The sequence below is a fragment of the Sphaeramia orbicularis genome, chromosome 12 (assembly GCF_902148855.1).
Source record: "Sphaeramia orbicularis chromosome 12, fSphaOr1.1, whole genome shotgun sequence".
NCBI classification, from domain to species: Eukaryota; Metazoa; Chordata; class Actinopteri; order Kurtiformes; family Apogonidae; genus Sphaeramia; species Sphaeramia orbicularis.
Window position 1 is genome coordinate 44,219,099 of NC_043968.1, and position 25,830 is coordinate 44,244,928.

General features: G+C 38.9%; 1 protein-coding gene and 1 long non-coding RNA gene across 2 annotated transcripts in view; one reads left to right on the forward strand and one right to left on the reverse strand.

Annotated features, from left to right (window-relative positions):
- The window catches only part of cacna1c (calcium channel, voltage-dependent, L type, alpha 1C subunit), a 228,548-nt gene extending 209,217 nt beyond the window's left edge, over nucleotides 1–19,331 (reverse strand). The window contains exons 1-2 of the mRNA XM_030151107.1: nucleotides 18,704–19,331; nucleotides 18,435–18,546 (exon numbers count right to left, since the gene is read on the reverse strand). Of these exons, the coding sequence (XP_030006967.1) occupies nucleotides 18,435–18,492 (58 nt within the window). The 5' untranslated portion in view covers nucleotides 18,493–18,546; nucleotides 18,704–19,331. The remainder of the gene's footprint in view (nucleotides 1–18,434; nucleotides 18,547–18,703) is intronic.
- On the forward strand, nucleotides 799–25,640 carry LOC115430849 (uncharacterized). The gene is made up of 5 exons (XR_003936994.1): nucleotides 799–886; nucleotides 4,480–4,484; nucleotides 8,996–9,005; nucleotides 17,084–17,093; nucleotides 25,630–25,640. It is a non-coding gene; the product is annotated as an uncharacterized LOC115430849 (long non-coding RNA).
- The last annotated feature ends 190 nt before the right edge of the window (nucleotides 25,641–25,830 follow it).

Consider the following 25,830-nt stretch of genomic DNA (forward strand, 5'->3'; position numbering starts at 1 on the left):
CTATTGTCATATCTGCTGCTGTTTTGTTCTATTATGCGACATTATGTATACCTCCTCACCTCATAACCGTTACTGTGTTGCACTCCTGCTGCTATTGTAAATAGATTTGATTTAGATATTTTATATTCTATTATAGTTGATCTTTTATACCACTTATTTATTCTTATTCTACCCCCCCTTCTTTTTTTTTTAATTGCATGGCATTTAACAGCAAGATGAGAGAGAAACTGTATCCCAATTCTCTGTATGTCCTGTGCATCTTGTGAATTGACAAAAAAAAATAATAATTTGAATCTTTGAAATACAACGTGGATGCCCATAAATGAGCAAGTTTTCCTTTGTTTGCTTGGTTGTTCTTAACCTTTCATACTATTTTTTATGGAGCCTTAACCATAGGATCATAAAGCTTACTCTAAAAGTAACATGGCGAACCAGTAAATAAAGCCCCCCTCACCTCAGAGGTACCATCCCTTTTCAGAAACACTGTAATAGTCCAACCACCTGCATTTCAGAATGGGAGGAATCTGCTGCATCTCCTCTGTATTAACAGCCAATGAGTCCGTAATTTTTTATGACTTTTTTTCCCCCTGCTGCCCTGTGCTCATCCCCCCAGGTGAGAACCATTACCATAGGAGAATCCGTACAGACATGGGATAAATGCACAAACTCCACCCAGAAAGTTTGGGCTTAATATATGGCAAAAACACAACCTACACCTAAACTACACCTGGCTATCCTGTCTGGCCAATCACAGTTTAAATGTGAAAGCACCAAATTAGTTGAAGTTCATCACAAACACGACCCACCGAGTTCAGCCACAGAAACTGGCCATGGTTTAGTGCTTCATACTGGAAAATCAACATTTCTTCGAGAGTTTTTCCAACAAGTATGTACCTGTTTTAATAAGCCTAGCTCCTCCAGAGAAACTAAACCATATTCAGACACACTTTCATGCCCCATGATGAGGATGCTTCAAAGATCATTACCTCAATGATCTTGCATTTTAGAAAACTATTAATTAATTTTTTCCTGGTCTCAGCCCACCTAGGAAAACACCTTAAGAACTAATTTACCAAGTTCCTCAACATCTGTGCTCCTATCAGCCCTACTGTGCAGTGACATAACTTCCTGTATCATTAACATGCTGCAACCTGCTGTCGTGTGGCGCTGCTACCACTGGCAATAATTAGCATTAGCATAAGTTAAATGTGGGAATATTAGCATTTATTACACCACTGCTATACTAGGCTTTTTTCAGCATGAAAGAGAGCTGAAAGGTAGAAAGCTACTCAAAGGTTTGGCACAGATATCCAATGTTGTTATAACATTTGCATATCAGGTACTTTCAAAGGTACATTACATTACATTGGTTTCCTTTCAGATTTTTCCCTAATGACTAACCAGTATGAGTGTGACTACAGTGCACGTTTGTTTGCTTGAAGAAGATTTTTGAGTGCGTGTAAGATAACAAGAGAGCTGAGCAGTTCGACATGGTTCCCTGTGTCAGTGTTAATAACACAACCCTGGTAATTGGCATAGAATATTGATAGAGAAGAAAATGGCCCCCGAGCAGATCTCTGCTTCATTATCGAAGACAAGGGGGACGGAAACCGGAGAGTTTGTGGCAGTTGGAGGGGGAGAAGGGGGAGAGAGAGAATAGAGGAACAGAAGAGAGGAAAGGAAGGAAAAAGGAGAAAAATAAGATTCTGCAAAATGAACCAAAGCTGATCCCTGCTAAACTAAGAAGAGACGACCGAAATGGTGAGAAGAGAATAAGAATCACACAGAGGGGTTGTAACAGCTTTCAGAGACCAAAGGACATTAAATCACTCAGTACATGAGTGGCTATGAAACACTACTAGTAAGAAAAGTTATGTCATTCATTCCTGACACAGTAGCAATTTATTACATTTGACTGGCGTGACCCTTTATAGGTCTAAGCTGTGTTCTGACCTCCACAACAGGCTTTCAGAACATTACAACAATCACAATGAATCATCCACAAAAACATCTCGCTATCTTCCTCCTCTCTCCTTCTCTCCCCATCTTTTTCATCTTGTTTATCAGCCTCCTTTCTCCTTCTCTCTTTCCCTCCTCGTCCCTGTTGGAACACAGTGTTTGTTTAATGCCATATTGCCATGGTTACCCGTCTGCCACGTTGAGGTAATGTCGTTAATCATCAACTTTATCACACTGCAACCCTCGGCGCAGGCACGCTGAACACAAACTATGACATTTTACACCATCCACCACGGAAAACTGTAAAGAGAAGTGGGCTCTTAAATAGTAGCAGTAAACACAACTAGTGACATACAGATGAGTATGTTTATGTTCGCACTGACGAATATTCTAATTCCAACACTGGCACATTCTTCTCTTGTTCCTTGTCATTCAATCTTTTCCTTTATCTTTCTCTCTTCACCGGCATGTTGAATCTTTTTTTGGTTGACATGACAACAGACAGGCAATGTCGCGCCTCCTGTTCTGCTGACATCACTACAGGCGCCAAGCCAATCCCCAAAAACTCTATCATCTCCTCGCTCTCTCTCAGACATATTGATCTGGAATACAAATCACAGATGCGAGGCGGAGATGAGCAGGGGTAAACGGGTGGAGAAAGCCGATTAAAAAAGATACGAAGAAGAAAAAGAGAGAATATAGTGGGAATACAGAGGAAGAAAGACAGAAAGAGGAGTATCCACAGTTACGTCTGAACTACCGCCACACCCACAATCTCCTCCAGTCGGATGAAATGGAGTGTGTGTCCACTCTCATTACCATACTGGGTGACTTTGGTATAAACCACAGACGTACACATGCAGAATCAATTTTTTTTTTTTTTTTTGCAAGGAGTAAGGCTGACATAAAGAGGCTTTCTATGTGTGTGAGACTGACAGTAACTTAAAGTGTGCCTAAAGCAGCCAGAGCTGAACAGAATAATCATGTTCTGTTTCATATAACCATATATATCCACATATCCACAGGGGGAGAAATCATTGTATGGAAAAAAAGTACTGGTCTTTTGTCCTTTGTGCATGTATGGCTATGTGTGCCAGTACATGTTTACACAACTTCGGATTCTTTTTGTCTAATTATCTGAGCTGTGTTATATACAAGCACTATATACAGGGTGGGGAAGCAAAATTTACAATGAACATTTAGTTGTTTTTTCTCAGCGGGCACTACTTCAATTGTTTTGAAACCAAACATATATTGATGTCATAATCATACCTAACACTATTATCCATACCTTTTCAGAAACTTTTGCCCATATCAGTAATCAGGAAAGCAAACGTCAAAGAGTGTGTGATTTGCTGAATGCACTCGTCACACCAAAGGAGATTTCAACAATAGTTGGAGTGTCCATAAAGACTGTTTATAATGGAAAGAAGAGAATGACTATGAGCAAAACTATTACAAGAAAGTCTGCAAGATACTATTAAAGAAGAATGGGAGAAGTTGTCACCCGAATATTTGAGGAACACTTGCACAAGTTTCAGGAAGCGTGTGAAGGCAGTTATTGAGAAAGAAGGAGGACACAAAGAATAAAAACATTTTCTATTATGTAAATTTTCTTGTGGCAAATAAATTCTCATGACTTTCAATAAACTAGTTGGTCATACACTGTCTTTCAATCCCTGCCTCAAAATATTGTAAATTTTGCTTCCCCATCCTGTATACCACCACCATTACTAGCACTGGGTTTTTATCATTGCATACATGTGCCTCTTTGGTTTTACAGCCAAAGATAAGATAAGATAAGATAAGATAAGATAAGATAAGATAAGATAAGATAAGATAGATATAATTTTATTTGTCCCACAAAGGGAAATTCCAGGTTTACAGCAACAAAGCACAAAATCACACAAGAGCAAAAGAAGTGCGAAATCCAAAACAAAGACAAATGAAGAAAGCTATACGTACTGTTTACAGCTGTGCACATGCTGATCATGCCACAGGTTGGATAGGGATACGGTTCATTGCACTGTTTATTGCACAGTTTATTACAGGAGTTGAAATCAAGAAAAAGCACACAACAATTTAACAATACACACCTTCCCTCTGCAGCTATCTCCTACCAGTCCAAATAAAAAGACGACTACTACTACTACTACTACTACTACTACTACTACTACTTGTGGCTGCTACCTTTAAGGGTCACTACAGCAAATCATCCACTTCCATCTGACCCTGTCCCCTGCATCTTCTACCTGCATGTCCTCCTTCACAGCATCTGTAAACCTCCTCTTTGTTCTTCCTCTTTGCCTCCATCTTAATCATCCCTCTACTAATATATTCACTATCCGTCCTCTGTACATGTCTCCATCTCAATCCGGCCTCTCTCACATTGTCCCCAAAACGTCCAACCTGAGCTGTCCCTCTGATGTGCTCGTTCCAAATAAAAAGACTAAAAATATAAATATATAAGACCTCACCCGGTTTCAAGCCTCGGTGGAAAACTAAAGCTACCTTACTGAGCTTCTGTTTCAAGCCAGAGTGGTCTTGTCTGACTGAATCTAAACAGCGACTGATAGACACATATTTATTCTCCCTTCTTCTCTGAAAATGCCTATAAGCAGCCAAAAACTTTTCATCATAGGGTAGACTTTCTCCAGCCTGAAAGCAGAGTCCAGAGAAGAGGGGAGCATTCTCACTTCCTGTCAGAACACTTGAGTTACAATACACCAGAAAGGTAATTAAATTCTTCCAGTGTTGCCAAAAATGATCAAGCACTGCAGTTTTGATGAATATTGCACTTTAAATGTCTAAGAAAGTTCTCATTTATCCAAGTCATCATTTATCCTTAGCTGTTTTTGAAGTTCAACTGGACTGGTGTTTGTTCTTGTTCTACTTTTAAAGGTTTTTGCTTTCTTTTTGGTCGAAGGCGCTGCAAAGTAAGTGTACTTATGATGTGCAAAATGGCAGCAGTGGCCCTACTTCCATCTGTGTGTGTGACTATGTATGATTAGAAAATAGCACAACCTCATATGGAATGGAATACGTCTTTCATTTGCGCAAAATTGTACACTAAATGGTTAAGACAGCTGCAACTTTCTGGAGCGGGTTATGGATGTAGCACTGGAGGTGGAAACACACACACTCAGACTGTAGAAGGAGTCCTGTAACAAGCCTGTTTTAGCCATTATGACTCCACACACAGGAATCACAACACACACACTTGTGGTCTGTTGGGAGGTGGTCTGTGGAGCACACATATCAAGACTGGCCTAGATAGATGGGATGGCAGGGGACACACACACACATATATATACATGCACACACATACACAAAAGCCTCTTCTATTTTACACACACAGACACTCAAGGACGCACTCATGGCCTATATAGATGGGTCATTTCGTACTGGAACACCTTACCCTTGTCTTACTAAGAAAAGAGACAGTGAGAACAAAGAAGAGGCAGGACTGGGAGGAGATTGGAAAACCATGCACAAGAATTCTTCAAGAACCAACAGTCAAGATGAGAAAAATGAAATAAAACCAGTAAAAGCAGTCATGAGAGAAAAAAGAGACAGCAAGTATGAAAGAGCAAATAAAAATGGCTACCAGCATGTAGAAAAAAGACTAAAGGAGAAATTATTCTAACATGGTTTTCTCCTAACCTTAGTTTCAGTGTCTCGACTTGAGTCTTGATCACTATGGTAACGCCTGACGAACAGAACAGACAGCAACTAAATACAGAGTGGACAGAATAACAGAACTGGTACAAAGGACACATGTGGTCATGACATGTGGTTACCAACACATCTGAGTTAAGTTACAGCTCACATGTTGTTAGTATTGAAAAAATAATAAACAGTTGTAAATATTTCAAAGGGCCACTTTACATTTAAAAACTGATAGACCTGTTGCAAAGAAAACCAATGGAAGCAGTCTCTGGGGCTTTTGTTTTTCAGGTATTATGAGTCAAGAATAATGTCAATAATATCAATATTAATAATATATCATTTTAAAAAATCATTACTTCTTAACTCTAAAAGAACTAGATATATTTTTATGGTGATTTCCAAATGCATTTTTCTCTGCATCTAACCTTTCCTAAGTGATTTATCTCCATTTATCATATAATCCTTTGCCATTTCCATTTTTCAATGAACATAAGTTATTGTATTGCATTTAATTTACTGATCATGTAGACGTTCATTGGAGCTCAGAGTTAATTTGAAAGTTATTAAATAAAACAGAGAAAACTGACAAAAAAGTGGCTTTTTCAACGAAACACATCATTAACTGCCACTGCCATGTATCAAACTACATGGGTTTTACTGGTGAATCAATGTTGCAGAAGATGACGTTTCCATGTTCACGATGGAGCCTCTGAATGTCTAAATGGGTCATGTGATGACAATGAAAAGCTGAGAAATTACATTTTACCTGAATTATTTACATGTATAGATAGGATTAGTGCTTCAGAAGTCTTTAAACATTTTAGATTAGTAGATGCTTTGGGTCTTGTAGGTCTTTAAAGGTTAAAGGACCAATGCTGTGCAAGGCCAAAACAATAACTGAGCAAACTTTACATGCAATTCAACTCATTGTATTGATTGTTGTAGATTTATTTAGCTTTTGTGTTATATTAGTTCATGAAATTATTTTTTCATTGCTGGTTTTAGCTCGCTCTGTTTTACTACTTTTGATGAAACTAAAATCTGTTGCTCAGGGCACTTGTCTTAATGAAAGTGAAATGTAAAAAAACAAAAAAACTGATGGGCCCATTTCAACCTCTACAGAGATCTTCAGTCAGAGACTAATCATGAAACACATTCTGACCATGACAAAATCCATTTTTAATCATATCTTCCTCACTGTCTTTTTGGACCCACTACCTTTTATGAGGGCCACTGACAAAACAACAAATTCCCAGACATCCATTCAGATGTTATTAGTGTCACAAATATAATAGATTATTACCCAGTGTATTACACTGTTCATTCTTACTATAGGGTGGGCAAAAAGTCTAAACATGCTACTTGTGACTTGATTTCATCAGGCTAGGTGTGTTCATAACATGCGTCCATACATGATATTTACTCTTTGATGTGATTGTTTAATATTTGCACTCAAATGCAAAGTCTCCTGGTTGAAAGGTTTGCATTGTAAATAGGTCTATTTTATCCCAAACCAGTTAATCCTAAACTTAACTAAGTAGTGTGCCTAACCAGTCAATTTTAAGAAAATGTGACTAAAAACTGGAAAAAGAGAAGAAAAGAAGAAAAATGTATAAGCCACACATATGAATGGAATCCTAACATGCAAGTCCAATGATCCACTCACTACACCACTGAGACAGTCGAAATAATAAAGGTAATATACGCACATTGCTCTGTAATAGTAATGGTATAGTAAGTATCATATGATTATGACGACAGTCTTCTGTTGTCGTCACAGCTGCACTGGCCTTGCGTAAAGTCAAGTGTTGCTTACATTTTTTGGTGCATAATAAGAAAAGTAACAGCAAGTGCTTAGTGCCTTGGGCTACACAACAGGTTTTTATTACCCATGATTCTTAGCTGCAAGAAATGATCTGACAGCTCTCTGCCCCAGAACTCACAATCATACACACAAACACAAACAGAAAAAAGTACCCAAAAATGCGCACACACACACACACACACACACACACACACACACACCCAGGGGCAGAAAACCGCAGACACACAAACACAGAAAGAAGAATCACTCCATTCTTGGTTTAATCTCTCTTGCCTGGGTGCTGTCACCCAGCGGGGTGACGCTCACAGCAGTGTGTGTGTGTGTGTGTGTGTGTGTGTGTGTGTGTGTGTGCCTGTGCATGTGTATGTATGTGTATGTGTGCGTGTGAGTGTGTGTGCGTGCATGTGAGTGTGCGTATGTGTGTGTCTATTGGCCTGTGGCGACAGACCACCTTCTCTGTAGTGCAGCTATCCATCCATGACAAGCCCACCAGAGGACCAGCTAACAAGACTACTGGAACTGAGACTGATAAAAACACATGACTGTACATCCTTTGTGCTTCAAACCTCACTTCCTGTGAGACAAACATGACAAAAATGACAAAGAAACAAAGCTTCTGTAAGATCCTGTATGTACAATTACAAGCAACCTTGGAAACATTTATGGCATTGTTACTTTAGGGAGCCGAGAAAGAAAGAAAACAGCAAATACAAGCTGCAGTACAGACACAGAGCACTAGTCCATCAGTACCAGCTCACTGGGAATAAGAAACCTTATTCCATATCTTTAATTTTACAAAATCCCTCATACCCTGGTGGTGCCACCAAGGCTAAAAATATATCCACACACTGTAAAACACTCTGGCTTTTATAAACCAAAATCATTTATGCTGCTTCAATTAGGAAGAAAAAAAGCATGTGGAGCAATGTTCCTCATTCAACTAGTTCCTTAACAGGTTATAGCCAAGTTCAGTTTTAAGGACTCATTTCCTCTTGAAGTGACAGGTCAGTGCTAAATGCCAAAACATCAAGATGCGTGGACTAACACACTCAGCCCTCATCCTGGAGAAGTTGCTCCTCCAGATGCCTCTGGGTGACTAGCGTTCCTCCTCTGTACCTTTGCTCCTCTGTCACTTTTCTTCTCTGAATTCACCTAAACCATTCTTCTTCCTACCTCTTCACACTCTGAAATTATCCACATGAAAAGTAAATTGTGATGTGATGGTATGGTATGTTTCACGTCTGGTGGACTGTGAGTGTGTCTGAAGAGCATGTTCTGTTCTGTATGGGTGACTGCTGGTGCACATATGAGGGATTAGAGCTTCTAATGAGGACAGTATTCAGATCATCCTTAAAACAAAGGTCAAGGCCTCTTTTATAGATTCACCGAGGTTAACTCTTCCTGTCTGAGATGTGTGAGTGTGTGTGTGTGTGTGTGTGTGTGCTCTTTTCCTCCCTGCCTGCTCACTCAAGTGTAACATACTGAAAATCCTCACATTGGCAGAGTCGACTTTATCTATACAGGCTATAAAAAAACACGCAGATAGTTCACAGTAAATAGTGTCAAGAGGGAAAACCTCCGTGATGAATGAACGACACCTTCTCACGAGCCCACAAGTGTCAAGCTCACAGAGTGCCATCAAGACAAGTGAAGCATTTCAGACACAAAATGGACTTCCAGCACAAATATCTAATGCTGCAGTTTGGGAGCATGTCCACTGATTTTAATGCATGTTATACTCTTTCCCTCTAGTGTGATTATTGTAGACTCAGCTTGTTAAGAGTCGCAGCCATTAAGATTCACTGTTGCATAACTGATGTGAAACAAGAATTCAGATGATAAACCTTCTGCGCAGCTACATCTTTCTCTTTCTCACACACCACTTTGTTATTGATACAGTTTGTATTTCATTACTACATTAACATATTGACATTTATTACACATATATTCTCTGCTGAATTAGTTCTCTTAATGCTCCATCAGGAACATCGCTCCTCTAGTTTGAGTTATACCAACAGTTTAGTGTGCTATTTTTCCTTAGAATGACACAGGGTAAGAGGCAGCAGTGCTAATTCTTTTGTATTGCAGCATTTGTACAGAAAATCCTTAAGAGTTTATCCAAAATGTACCTCAACCTTAAAGCCCACACAAAACTATCACTGCTAGTGCATGCTTTAATTCACAATGTGATCCTAGTTCAACAACAAAAGGCACAGAGAAGTTACTGTTCACATGAAACACAATAAAATACAGTGAAATGTAATATTTAGGCCATTTTACTCTTATAGGGCTGTACTAAAGCTTTTGCCTGCACAATTAATTTTCTATGAGCACACACAGATGAGGCTTACATTTAAGTTGAATACTGTGCTGTCTCTTCTGCTTACTGCGGCTCAAACACACAAATTGTTCTCAGAAGGGCAGCCACTATATGTTGTACATTATATTCATGCAGTCAGAGGTTTAAATGGTGCTTTAAATGGGCTGTATGTTGCTTGTTTTGTTACAGAGTGTATGCAGGTAGATGTAAATTCAGAAAGGAAAGGAGATGTAGCTTTATAGAAATATTAACCTTCAGATTAATTGTGCAGAACATGTGGAGAAAAGATAGACAAAAGAGGAAAGACAAGAGACAAACAGGGAGGTAAGAATGTGAAAATAAAGCAAATTATCTATAGAAACGACAGGTAATGGCGGTTTGTAAGGCACAGAGAGGAGGGTAGAGACGGCAGACGAGATAGAAGAGGAGAAAATGCATGACCGGGCATGAATAATATAGACTGCTTTCCACTCTCATCTCTCTTCATCCCTCAGCCTCCACTGTAACTTGGGAAACACAAACACGCACACAAAAGATGCGCAAAAGTAGTTATTTGGTTGTCCTGCCATGTACAGATATCATGTTCACATAACAGAGAGAGAAAGACTTTATGTACGTCCTTGATGTATGCACACACACTCACACACAAACACACAGAACATGTAAGTGACATGTAAGACTTAAATATTTAACAAGACGCCATACATCAGAGCAAGAGAGCAGGGCTGGTTTAGATGTAGAGCAGACTAGAAACAAACCATAGAGACCTAAAACATATTGACAACTACTTTTACATTTACAGATTTAATTACTTTAAAGAGGGTTCTATTTTCTGACACATACTGTACATCAGGGTGCATCCTACTAACAAATCCAATCAACTATGTGATAAGACAAGCCTGTAAATAGCCTGAAAGGTAACACTCAGGGCAACAAAGGACAAACATTTTTGTATTTTTGTTGGATTATGGAATCTGGCTAATCAGAAGAGACAGACAGAGACAGTTTAGAAATGGTAAAAGTGTTAAATTAGGCCAAAGCTTTGTTACTGGAAAATGAGCCCATTCTTGGTCATGAATCTGCAACATCTTTTTGGAGCTCCTATAGCATACATTTTTGACATGCATGACACCCAATAGAAATCAAAAATAACAAAATTAGGCGACATAAGCCAATTGATGTTGTTATGTACCAAAACCTTAGTATGAGATGGTTGAGGTGGTGGATTTACACAGGAGGCAAGGGTTTATATCCAGTGTCATGCCGTGTTTATTTTTGCATCTTTATCGATTTTTGCCGTTCCCCTCACCCTTTTTTCCCTAACCAAATTGTTTTTATGCCTAAACAGTGCCAAAGCCTTATGATGGCATTGTTGTGATGTATTTCTGATTACACTGTGCATTGGGAAATGATACTGGGTTACCTGAAGCATTAAAATATGACATTGTGGCCATGCATCTTAATTTGATGAGTTGGAAGGGAGGATGTGTAATGAAAATAAAAAAATTACTTGAAGTGAAGAATCACAAATGAGTGTGAGGAATGAGACAAGAGTAAAGTCAAAGGTAGAGAAAAAGAGCAGGGAGTGTAACGGAGGATGCTACAGGTCTAGAGTCATTATTTCCACTGGTGGCTTCATCACGATCAATAGAACAGTGTATGTGTGTGTGTGTGTGTGTGTGTGTGTGTGTGTATGAGTGGTTGGACACACAAGTACATGTCCAAACTGAGTAAAAACTGGACACACACACAGAGATGGAGGCAGCCAACCAGGCACAATGCATATGGGCAGGCAGCCAGTTGAAACTACATACACTCTGTCCTGCCTGCGCACTTGAACACACACACGGTTCTGCCGGTGTTGGCGTATTGTCCCACCAGAAATGAAGACTGAGGCCAATAGCTCTAAGAGCAGAGGACAGCCTCTGGATAGATTTCCAATACGCGACCAGAGGCTTAAGCAAGACAGAGTCTGCGATAATCCTCCCTCCTTTTCCTCCTCCTGTGCTCCCTTGTCCTCTTTTTATCCCTTTGGCCTTCCCTCTATGTCCCTCATTCCTCTCTTTACATTTCCCTCTTTTCTTTCCACTGGCAGCTTCCATTTGCTCCCCGTTTAGACCTCTGTCTCGCTGCCAACCTGCTCTTTTACTCTACCCTTCTTTTTCCTCCACACTTCACTCCACTGTTGTCCCTTCTTTTGTCTCTTTATCACAGTCTCCTATTCTTACTCTCTACTACACCTTCCGTGTTTCATTCTTTCTCTGTGAGTTTTTTAATCTCTCAGATGGTGTTTCACATTAACAGCAGCTGTTGTTGAGTCACATCTCTATGTTAAAGCCATGACACACTCTGAGATGTTGATATTAAACGTCTTCAATACTGATTGGCCTTTAAACACTCATTATATCCTCGGTTACAGCTGCTGTAGCCTCACTTAGACTCACATCTTCAAACATGCACTATTGTATGCTGGCTTTATGCTTGTAGTGTGCAGTATACCTTGTCTTATAAACCCTGAAGTACTGACAATGCAAAGAAGTACCTTTTTCACTCAAGACCTCTTAATTTGAGACACTGAAACCTCTTGTCTGAGGGTGGATGAATTGTAAGTAGTTAAAGTGAAAAGAATATTCACCACTGCCAAGGAAAGTATGTGATCACTTTGTCCATCTCTGTGTCTGTCAGCAGGATGATGCAAAACTACTGTACCAACATTTATGAAAGTCAGTGGAAGGGAAGGGAAGGGAAGGGAAGGGAAGGGAAGGGAAGGGAAGGGAAGGGAAGGACATGGGCCAAGGACCATACATTTTAGATCCATTACACTGCAGTTTTTAAACATGTTCTTATGCTTTAAATCTTTATACTGTGAAAATGTGAACCTACTAAAACAACAATGAAAAGGGCAAAGGAAACTGGAAATGTCTTTTACTTTCTTTTCTGAACACTGGAAAATCTGAGCCCATAGATGATACAACAAAACAGAGAAGCCTAATCACTAACCTGCAACTATCTTAGGTCATGTGGATCACTGTGAGCCAATGGTATCAGTTCTTCAGACGTTCTCCTAATGTTTACAAGTTTGTTTTGTGGCAGAACGGATTTCTTAGTAGTGGATGTAAAGATTCCTATTGTTTTTCTTTTTAACTTTGGTTTCAATGAAAAACGTGTGTTCAGCACATGACAATCTACAGAGCTGCTGTCAAACTGAAATTTGGCACAAAAAAAGTTGTACATGTGTAACTGATTTTTAGTATTTCAGGAACTTATTTTACTTGCGTGTGTTTTTGTTATGGTGTTGTTTAAGGTTTTATAATCCACTCCTGTGAGTCTAAAATGTTATTTTTTAATTGTTTTTTACATGTTTATTGTTTTTTTTTCTCTTTACTGTGTCTTTAAATATCTTACAAAGGCTTTATGGATTAAAATGTAGGCTATTATCAAATGGCTTCTGCCTGTCACAACACCTCAAGCTGTCAGTTGTCTCAAAAACATACATTTCAAGATGTCATCATCATAATTTGCCAGTCGATGGATAACATGTTAAAGACCATCACTTAAGTTATGAATCCACCTATTTTAACAGAAAAAAGGAGCAGTTCTCCCATAGGTGACATGTTTAGAGCTGGAGTTTGGAATCTTCCACCTTTAGTTGGATCATATTTGCTTTAACTATCTAGTGGCACCAACTTACTAAAATGGATATGTTTTGATAATTATGAACTATTGGCCTTGACCACTGTGAGTGTCCTTCTAGTGCTGTCTTAAATAAAACAAATTTCAGAGACCTAAAGAGGTAATAGTCTTAAAAATTAGCAAAAATTTACATTGACTTTTAGATTCATATTTCTTTCTTCCTTTCCGTTTTGAACACTTTCTGAAAAGCCCATGTTTAGGGAATCAATAAAGAACAGAAAATTATTTAATCATATTTATTGTATCTTAGTTGACATTCACATAATGTAACAAGAGGGTAAAACCTACACAGGTAACTCCACTCGTAGATAAGTCCCATTTTAAATGATGTAGGATGTGTCAGGTTGCTTTTTAGTGAGTGAAAGTTCAGTGAAATAGGATTTACCATCCCTTCTCTTCACAACTACTGAATTATCAGCTGCTAAAGCCAAATTCCTCTGGTAAAGCAGCTCAGTGGCAGGCATCAGAGCTTCGCAGTTGAACAAATTTAAGAGACAGTCATGTTGAGAAAGATCAGACTCATAGAAAACCTATTCTGGCAAAATCAGTGTTCAGTACTGAGATACTAAAGGTAGTGACATTTTCTGTGAAGAATGGCCTTGAACAATCACAAGCTGTCTCTGTGTCTCTTTGTTATCTGTGCACATAAATAAACAAACTGAAATGAGTAGACACGCACACACCTTCTGGAGTGTGAAAACAAATGCAACGTCATTTGGCTGGCTGTCGTTTAGTGGGTGGGGGTAAAGGGGAATATTGTTGGATCAAAATGGGTCTTGTTTGACTGCAATACACTAACAAGATGGGTTCTTTGTCACTGGAAATCACAGAGTCTTTCAGTATTGGTGATCATGGTCAAAAATGTCAATCAAAAACACATGAATGAATGTGATAAAGCTTACCCTGACTGTTTTTTCTTGAAACCCAAGTTTCCTGAAGAAAGGACAGTCATTTAAGATGCAACATTTGATTACAAAAAAGCCATGCAATTTCATTTAATTAGCATAGCTCACTGTTATGAAGCAAAAAATGGCTTACAAGTTGGTCTACCTATCTTTAAAGACCCAGTGAAAACACTCCCTTTAGTCTGCTGCCATATTGTAGGTGTTCAGACAAAAGTTATCAAGTGTTGTTTTGTCTTCCATTCACCTTGGCAGGAATTATCCCAACCCAGATATTGAGTAACAAATGCACAGTAGATTGATGCTTAATTACCCAGATCTACGTCGAGCATACTGATAAATGGCTTAACTCGCTTAACTGTTTGCCTGCCCCTGTGGATTGTAATTAAAATGCATCTGAAAAAATAAAAACATGTGATTAGTTTTTCCAGCCTTTGAGAAAGCCAACAAATTTCCCATCTGCATAAGATCTGTTGTGATAAAATGTATTAGAATCTGACTGTCATTACCTATAATCATAATCAAAATGTGTCCAGGTTTTTTATTTATTCTTTAAAGTTGATGGTGTGTGTTTGTGTTTGTGTGTGTCGCTGCTCTTTTCTTAAGTGTTGAGTAGCATCTGTTGTTACAACACCTGATAGTCACCCTGTGTTAGAGGGGACATATGAACATATCAGTGGTTGTTGTAATATGTCTTTTAAGGTGACTTCAATCGAATCACTGAGCACATCAAGTCACATCACATGAATGAGGTGATTTGGCAGGTGGCCAGCACCCCAGGGTAACCATCAGAAACCAATTAATATCCCTGACGGAGGTATCATGCCTTTGGCGCAATGCCCATAGGGAAAATCAAGTTGCTGATTATGCTGCTCAAAACTGATGCTATAATGACTGTGTGTTGTGTTTGGTTTTGTTTGTGTGTTTCAAAATGTTTTCCTGCCCTTAATGGAAAGATATTGCTGCTACAGGTGCATAAAAAGCTGCTTCATTGACACATGTCCAGTATGTAATAACAGTATGTGCAGTATGTGACATCGATTGTGTTCAAATTACAGTACGGATATAAAGATGGAGACTAAGTGATAATGGAGAGAAATCAAATATGAATGACACAGCTGTTTTTGGGACACAGGAACTGTATCATGTAGCGCTGTAATATAAACCATTCTCTTTTTCTTTGTCTGTGTAAGCAGAACTTTTTGTCCCTGAATGCCTCAAGGAGAAATTTGTCTTTTCTTTTGCCTCCATCAGCTAAGAGAGCAGAGGTCAGGGTCAGTGTCCAAGAACCCAGTAGAACTGCAGTGATTTATAAATAAGAAAATGCACCCTTTGAAAGTGGAAATTGAACTATTATACTTCTGCTCAAATTATGGTGTATTCAGCACTCCAAGGTGTCCCAGTGACAATAAACATTTTCAATCTTTCGTGTACAGAACAGGACAAGCATTTTCTCCCTCCTAGTATGAACACACTTTTCCAAATTCCTGCACTGCCTTTCATTTCACATTTAGATTTTTTTTTTTACAGATGCCCATAAAGTTAGAATAATTTTTTCAAACACATTCCTCTTTTTTTTAATTCTTATTTGTACACATCATTTTGACCAGGTTTAATGATCACATACAAAGTCCCAGTAATACTATATATTTGTTCAGGAATAAATCACATTATGGTGAAAATATTTCCTTCCAACTTCCAATATTGCACACAGCATGTGACCAAATGCATACGATCACAGGATATGGCCTGCAAAGCTGTTGAAATATGACATAAATTAATAATTAGAAAAACCACTATCAAACACTGCTATTTGTGCCAATGTCTGCTTTTCAATAGCTGTCATGTAGCTGTCAATAGTCCAATGAAAAATGAACTGTCCATGGTCCTGAAAACACCACCCAAGCAGAATCCAGCTTTTGGGCAATTTGTTGAAAATTCTGCCAGACATAGACTTAAACTATGATAAATTACACAGATAAAACAAAACTTTAAAAACCTACTTATAAACAATTCAAAACAAAATCTTAACAAGTTGTTCTATTCACTTCAGCTGATCTAAAGTACACTGTACACATAAAGTTGGAATAAAATATCTTTACTTCTTATGAAATTATTGTAACAATGTGATTTATTCTTGATAGATAAAGTGTAACTCAATATGTAATCACTGAACCTGGTCAATGGTCTGATTACTGATATATATGAATATTAATAAAAAGAGAAATGTATCTGAAAACAAAATCATTCCAACTTTATGGGCAGAGGGATCAGTAAAAAATTATAAATGTGAAATGAAAGGCAGTACAGGCCAATCAACACAAGAGCAGTAATAAGCCCAACGGCACTAAAATAGCTCTTATCTCCTCAGATTTTATGTTTTGCAGTGAAAAGCCACATGTAAAAAACTGTCAACCGCTCAGATAAACTCATGTGTTGTGTGTTTGTAAAGAACAGGCGGACTGATTCTCCTGTTGATGAGGACATTCATTAGGTAAACTGAAAAAACTTAAGCTCTGTAACAAGCTGGGTGATGGTAATAGATTAAAATTACATCATGATAACAGTACTGAGGGGAGCAGTTATTTATTTCGCAGACTCTACACACACCTGACCTTCATGATGATGGCGTTAAACTGTGGAAGCGTTCAGAACATGATGGCAGCTTCTGCAGGTAGCATCAAAAAACAACCTGTGATTAGTTGCTCTTTGGAGGAAACTGTTGGTAAACGTGCCTCTCTGCGACACAGATGCACACACACGTACACACACTTACACATACACACATACACACCGCCACCCCTCTCCCCATCCCCTGTTGCTATGGAACCTGTCGCCAAGGCAGAGGTATGTGGTTGTGATGGAAGTGGTGGACGAAGGCGACGACAACGATGATAACGATGATGGTTATGAAGATGATGATAGTGATCAGATACATAAGGCCTCCCTGAATTACAAGGTCCGTTCCGTAAATGAATGCATTGCTGGGCTTTGCTCTCTGCAACGTGGGTGGAAGGAGCGACGCGTAATACTGCGCAATGCAAACAGACCCTTTCCTCACCGTAAAACAGACCACAGCCCTGGATTTCGATTCACTCTTTTTCATGTGTTTCCTTAATAACAGCAATAAAAAAAGTCTCCACTTTAAAGTTAGGTCGTGTCTTGTGTTAAACATACTGTCCTCCGCTGCCATCCCAAAAATAGCACATCATCAACCCAATTCTCAGCAGACAAATAAGTCCTGCAGGCCCTCCGACTGCCACCTGTCATCTCTGTGCGATTTATCTTAAGGAGCCCTGCAGACATTAAAAAACTTCGATTAAAACGTGACAAATATGGTTATTGATTGTAGCAGAAGAAAGGATCGAAAGTGATCGGGAGCGCTTATTTGTGGACGCAGCTCAATTTGCGCTCCTTAGTATGCGTTTTTTCTCATAGTATCCAATAAGATATATTTAGGCCTATGCAGTCTACTTTATTCCCAGAGAGAGAAGCTTTCCAATTTGCACACATAAGCTTCTGGTGTGATCTTGTGGGAAATGTGAAACATTAATGTTACACGCCCACAACTGCCTGTTGGGTAAATATGACCGCTGCCCACCCATTATGCCACAGTTCACCGATGGACAGGCCCGTCAGATCCACAAGTGTGGACTAAACCCAGCCACAAAAAACAAAGAAATAAATAAATATTCAGAAAAGGCCTCGTCCATCTGTCCACGGCTACCTGCAGCCTTGTTGCGTGATTACAGCATAAGTTCACTTACAGCACGAACTGCACTTAGAAGCAAAAAAAGATCAAATAAACAAAGTGTGCACAGAAGGGAAGGGAGAAAGTGAAGGAGGGAGAGCTGCATGTGTCCATCTGTTGAAAACGAGGGGAGCTGACACCCCTTTCCTCTCTCCCCCTACCCCCCCGCCCCCCTTCCCCATCCCATCCCCATTTCGAGATCATCATTCCTCTCTTACTCCCTCCCTCTGTCTCCCTCTCCTTCCCTCTCTCCCTCCTTCTCTCATGCACACTTACAAGATGTTTGCCATTTATAAATAAAATGACACCACATACCTTGATGGTTCTCAAGGGTGTCCTCCGGGATGTACATGTTTTTGCTTTCATTTACCATAAATGTAGTCCGGCGTTATCCCTATAGGTGAATGTAAGAGAGAGAAGGGGGGAGCTAGAGAGGAGGAGGGAAATAAGAGGGAAAAAGCCCCCCCAAAAATAAAGAAATTAAAAAAGGAAAAAAAGAATAAAGAACTGTCTGACACGGACAGTTTTTGGTATTCCGTTATTTTATTTATGGGGAGGGTTTCTTCGGATGGAGTGAATATTACCTAATCCCCATGATGGAGGTGAAGGCGAGAAAAAAGAGGGAGCTTTTGGCGGAACCGGTTGGGAAAACGCACCGGTGCATCCCTCGGTACATCCGGGCCCTAGGCGAGAAACATGAGACCAGCACCGCGTTCAATTCAATTCACACCTCGCTCTCGCTCGCTCTTTCGCCCCTCTCCTTGTATTCTCAAAAAATCAGGTTTCAAAAGGTTATAAAGCACGGGCGCTGTCAGTGATGGTCGCAATGGAAGTGCGCAAAAGACGCATTCGTGCGCATCTTCAGCAGCGTGTCAAAATATGAGAGGATGAAGAAGAGGAGGTGGAGGTAGTGGAGGAGGAGAAGGAGGAGGAAGAGAAGAGGAGAAAATTTAGAAAATGAGAAGAGTGTAAATATTCCATCACGGGTAGCACAGGGTTAAATCTCCCAATAGGTTGTCGGTTATTCCACGTATCTAAGTCCCCCCAAAAAACAGAAGCCAGGCCGTCCTGTCTCATCCGGAGACGGGTCTCTCTGTCCTGATCCAGTCCATGGTCCGGCGGTCTGTATGTCAGTCCGTATGCCTGTCTCTCTGCCTGCCTGCCTGCCTGTCTGTCTGTCTGTCTGTCTGCCTGTGTCTCACTAAACGGGAGTTGGAGCTCTCTCTTCTCTCTGCCTCTGCTGCCCCTGCAGCTCAGCTCTGCAGTGATACTGAGAGAGAGAGAGAGAGAGAGAGAGAGAGAGAGAGAGAGAGAGAGAGAGAGAGAGGTAGCCCCCCTCCCCGTACATGTAGACGCTTTGACTGTTTCCAGATGTGTGTGTGTGTGTGTGTGTGTGTGTGTGTGTGTGTGTGTGTGTGTGTGTGTGTGTGTGTGTGTGTGCCAGAGAGAAATAAGGAAGGAGGGAGACTGTATAGGCAACACTGGAGAAACGGCGGCTGGCGTCCAGATGATGATGATGAGGAGGATGATGAGGAGGATGATGATGTTGATTAGGAGCGTGTGTGATAGAAAGAGAGAGAACAGGGTTATAAAGACTAAAAGGGAGCAGCGGGCAGGAGAAAAAGAGCAAGAAGTATGGAAATTAGACAAAAATACAAGGAGCGTAGAGAAGGGAAATGACAAAGTGTCCTCCTGTGTGTGATAGTGAAGATGTAAGAAGACTAAGGCAGATGAAGGAGGATAATGAACCATGGCAGTCTCAAGCCTTGCATAGACTCTGAGATCCGCTGGATGCAGGAGGAAACAGAGATTAAAGATGTCATACTCACATCTGATTTGCCCACAGTCCCCCTACTGCAACACATCTGGACTGCTTCAGTCCCATTCTTTTCTTTGGCCGAGGCTGTGTTTACACACACAGTAAAGATCTGGTTTTTCTGCTCTTTTATGACTCAAGCTCTGATCTTTTCATGACTCTCTTAAACAGGGCAAAACCACAAGGAAGCTGATTTTCAGATCTTTGGATGCAGTGTAAACACAAACTCAAGTCTCATGAAGGCTCAGGGAGGTCAATGTTCAAAGACTGAATGTCAACCTTTTCATCTGGAGGGCAATAAAGTGATTTTGGAAATTCAGTTATGTTTCTTTCCCCCTCTTTTGCCCTCAGGACAGTAAAATATGTTTCAACATCATTCTCCATGACCAGGAACAAATTTGTCCTAGCCCCTAAAGTACACAAAGTCATTTTCTGGAGACATAGGCCTATTTTCTTAGGTAACACAACAATAAAATTAAGCTCATTTGGGAGTAAAATGTCAAACAAAGTCAACAACATCAGCTCTTAACTACATAGCTGTGGACCACGTTGTGATGACATTGAGTCAGCTTGGCTCTGCAGCTCCTACTGAGGTTTTTGGAAAGAGCTGCTTGCACAAATAACATGTCAGTTCTTAAATTGAGCTGTTTTTTTGAAACTCCTCCACGGGCATCTAGATATAAAAGATATAAAAGAGTTTTTTCCTCCCATCTTCTCACGCTTCACAAGGAGTTTTGACCCAATCCCTGCCTTTTCATATGTACACTCACCTATCTTTTCTTCTCCTTAAAGTCGAATATCAAAGCTTCCAATGTGTCTAACACACTGAAAAGGTAAGGAAATAATTTGGTTCGCTAATAAATCGGGATATGTCAGAGGCACCAAGCAGCATTTTCAGATTCTAATTACAGTGCCGGCCATCCTATATAATTGTCTTTGACACTGAGGATGAACTTAACAATGTGCAGGCTTTGTGTCAATCTTACTGCAGGCTATAATCTGGAGGTGAATCTGATGACTCAACCCAGCCTGTATTCATTTGTTCTGTGCCAAAGTAACCACCCACCATCCTGCAATAGAATAAAGCTTTTTGTCACCATTTATCATTGCAGAAATAGTAAAGAAAGGAAGACAGCTGATAAATGATTCTATTGATGACATTTGACAGATGTATTGTCTTCTCCTGAATGATATATATATAGTGTTTTGTGACGCAAATGTTATATTTGCATCCACAGATTTGGAGAGAAAGTAAGAGTTGAGTTGAAACAGTTTTTACTGCACATGCTGATTGTTAGGAAAAGTGGAATAATACCAGTTTCAGGTTCATAGATGATCAGTGCTGAGGTTATAATGACACAGGTGGACAAATATGATTGTACAATCAGAATGTCCTTTTCACTTTCTATCCAGATTTGCTTCTGTTTGATTACACTAGCAACTGCTTGAATGGAGGGATCGTCAGAAGGAGGAAAGGGCTGAGAGAAGGATGAAGGCATGGAGGGCAGGTCGTGGGAACAGACACTAACGCCCAGGGGACACACACACACACATGCACACACACACACACACACACACACACACACACACACACACACACACACACACACACAAACAAACAAAAATGTCCTCTGTTGTCCTGCCTACACATGGAATATCAAAACTATTTCTGACCGTTCTATATTTGTAGTTCTCGACCCTCTTGTATGTGTGTGAGTGTGTGTGGGTCTAAATCTCTGGGAATCTCTTCACAGACACAAACTCTAATGCTGGTATCTCATGTGGGAAACCAACGCTCTGCTGGACAGTCAAAGGGGAAACCCCTCATGACAGAGGAAGCTACTGATGGAGCCTCCATCTACCACCTAAATCCATTTTACTGCATTTCAGCACTTTTAAAATATTAACCATCAAATTTCTTTTTTTCAGTGTCTATTTGAGCAATGATTTCTACTGATTTAATCATCTTTCATTATTCTGTTCCTTTATTAAAATGAACTATTCAAGAAGATGGCACTAACTCTCTTCCCTCAAGTTTTTTTTAAAATTATTATTATTGTGCTACTCTTATGTTCATAGTTACCTTTTATATTTTGTTATGCATCCGGCTAGGGGACCCTAGGACATAGCATGAGTTAATGGACACTTTTCCTCACTCCCCAAATACTTAATGCACATTTGCTCTGTTAGGCTCCTTCAACTGTTTTTTTTTTCTTCTTTCTTTGTATTATGATTATTAATACTACTATATATGTGTGTGTGTGTGTGTATATATATATACATATATACATATAGTAGTATATATATGTTTTTTTTCTTCCTTCCAGTTGGCAATATTGACACCTTTTTTTTTCTTTTTCAAAAAAAGAAAAAAGAGAACAGTGTAATTTGTTCCTATGATGTCTATGTTATGAGACTGTTCTGGATAAAAATTTGAAAAAAAGAAAAAAGTAACTATTCAAGCTTTTGATGACAATAAGACCTCCAAGTGGGTAAAATTAGATACATAAAGGCAGTGTAAAACTTATGATCACACATTAACTATAGTGGGCAAAAATTTTGAGCATCACATGTTATGTTTTTGCAACATTTGCTACCTTTTTTCCCTATGTGTTTCTGAGGTGCACTAGAGAACAATTATAAGTATGGTGTAAGTTTCAAAAGACTTTTACTGATAAATAAATCACATTTAAGTAAATAATACATTTATGTCATTGCCAAAATCTTTGGCCATGACTGTACATTGTTCTGTTGCACTTTTTTTTTGAAAGGGTCCCACATACAATGCTTAACAAATTTATGAGACCACCACCCAGTGTAAGGTTTATGCACAGCTGTCCTAAATTAACAGCACTGGTAAATACCAAAATTATTTTCATGTTTCTGCAAGGATTAATACACCATTATGTAGAAGCTCTTTAACTGAAATGATATTTGTTATGCTAAAATATTGTTATTTTTGTTATCCATGATTTTCTAAATTTACTGTTTTACAAAAAAAGAAAAAATAATAAAGCACATTGTTATTTCTTGATTAAGAAATCAAATCATAGTTAGGTACTTACATGTATGCTTGAACATAAGAATCAGTTGTAGTCTTTGAATGTTTTGCTTGATTATTTTCTGACCTCTCAGAGAAGCCCAGTGAGCTCAAATTTGGGAATTAATAGCAGAATTCAGTGTGAAATTCTTCATTCCTGTTGAAAATGGTAAAACACCAAGAGCTTACTGAAAATGAAAGAGTCCACGTCAAAGCACTTCATGATGCTGGATGGTCTCTGAGACAAACTGGGAAAGGTGGCTTAATAAAATTTGTTAAGCACTGTACCTATCTTCAATCTGGATGGGGACTGGTTTGTATCTACATATGAAAGACCCACACAGAAATGTGATTCTCCCACAAAGTTACTTTATTTAAAGTACAGATACAGTGTTTCTGCTGTATCTGTTGACAACTGTATTGTTTTAGATCGTCATCATTTTTTTGCCTGACTCTCTCTTTAAGACGTGTGTACACAACTTTCAAATACTGATACCTATCAAAGTATCAAATGTTGTGGAAAAGATAATTCAATATTTCTTTGGTAAAATGAGGCTCCAATGAGGCTACAAATGAGTAATGAAATGTCACCAAGGATACAGATTTTATGTCAGACTAACGGTTTTACCTCCAGGGATGTATAATCCCTGTGGACAGGAGACAGCTGAAATTACGCAATAACCTGTAAATATAGATTTTCTTAATTTCTCATTAATTATAAGGACTTCTACTTGTGTACACACATTGTATTCTAACAATATTTTTAAAGTCTAAGCTGTTAGAAAAATAATTCTCTGGAGAGTGAATTGAATGTTTTCCTTCTTTTTTTCCTAATTCATCAAATGATGAAACAACGTGGATCGAGATCTGACTCCTTTTTATGCTAATGTTCCTGCACAAGGGGACAATCTTCTTTCCCCATGACAATACTTTTCCCTCCTTGTAATTTTCAGCAAGAGCCCTTTTGGCTCTCCCATTATCCAACCTGTCTTTCAGCCAATCGCAACAATTTGATTGGCCTATCCCTACCAATCAGAGCTGTGTGTTCAGTCTTTACTGAATGTCTATTGACATTATTGGCCTGCTGATTGATAACTCATTAGTCTCATCATTGACAAACACACACCCTTTGACAAAGAGACAAATACCACCCTTACAATTAGATATATAGTTTACAGCCAAAAACCCACTACCATACTGACAGAGTAATAGCCACTTGTCCTCTGGAAAATAAGCCCATGCTGCATTACAAAGTACTTATTATCATGTTTATGAAGAGGTCGATGTGTCACAGCCTGACCTGGAGTAGCTTCATTCATATTTAAGAAGAGAAGGTGTGGACATCAGCATCACTTTGCTTTTCAAAAATTTGAAGGAGATTCTTTCATCCATTGACATTTATACTGAAGGAGAATTTGGAAGTTTACTGCTCTTTTCAAGGACACACTGATGTGGCTTATGATGAAGGGACATTATCAGACCAATATGAGAATGTACGTTATGTTTGTGATTTACATTTTTTTGTTTTTGCTTCATATGAATTTGTATCTGGAAATGGTCTAAACTAATGTTAATCTGACAATGTTTAGACTGACCAATTAGTGATCACCTGTGTTTGAGAGAAGGGGTGGAAACCATTTTTATGTTAGTCAATAATTAGGGGCAGCATATTTATTTTGTTAAATAGAAAATAAATTACAACTTCAACTGTGCACAGAGCACAAGACTCACAAAAATTATTTAAAGAAGGATTGCAAAATCATACAAATAAACTTTCATAAATACCTATAGATTGTTATTATGCACCAGAGCGGGAAATGCATAACTGGATATGAAGTCTCTCTGTCAGGTGACTAAATGGATATTGTGTGATATGGAAAAGAGAGGTATGGATTTCAAGAACTTACAGATCTGAAAGTGCTGTTCTTGTATCAGATTCTGTTCTGTCCTTCAGTATTAAGTTCCGTAACCGGAAGGATGTGTCTTATTTCTAAACCCTGGAGGTTGCACATTTTGTCCTGTGGATAATGTAAAAGACCAAAACAATGTAGTCTATGCTTCATGGTCTAACTGGCCTTTTATGTTCTTTTCCTCTACATTTAGACATATGTTTTTGAGAAATATTCAAAAACACTCATTTAAGATCAAATCCAGTTCTTGGAGTAGGTGGATAGAACAGGGGGTGGATGGACACAGAAGGGGTGGTTGTGCTTTTTCCATCCCTTTAATGCCTCCTAGCGCCTTTGAGAGGGATTGCACCTAAAGAAACATTGCCTTCTGCAAATCAGTATCAGAGCTGTTCAATAAGCCAAAACTCACATTGCAATTATTAGTATCTTGAAGCTATGACATTATATTATCATTGACAAAAAACAGAAAAAGACACAGCATTTTGTCTTGTAATGGGAAGCGATGACTGGGTCTTTTGTAAGGTACATTATCATTTTTGTCAAAGGCTTTCACACTAAAAATGTCAAATGCAGGACAGGAACAAAGAATAGGACCAGGGAATAGATGGAGAATCATCTGACCTTTTCTTTGTGTTTTGTTGTAGCTATAAAAACTTGCAATGGTTAAAAAAACAGAGGAAACAAAAAAACAAAAAAAAAAACAAACAAACAAACAAAAAAAACCCAAAACAAAACCAAAAAAAGCAACACAATTTCCTCTGCAGCCCTTGTATCTTTTGTCTTTGATGAAATGCAAGTAGATTTCTGTACGGGAAAAATGGATCAACAAAACCTAAGTTTAGCACAAAAGCTATGATTAAGGCACTAAGGACTAAAAAGTAATAAATACAGCACTATTTTGTATAAATCATACCAGTGTTCTGTTGCTGTTTTGAAAGAGTGGTT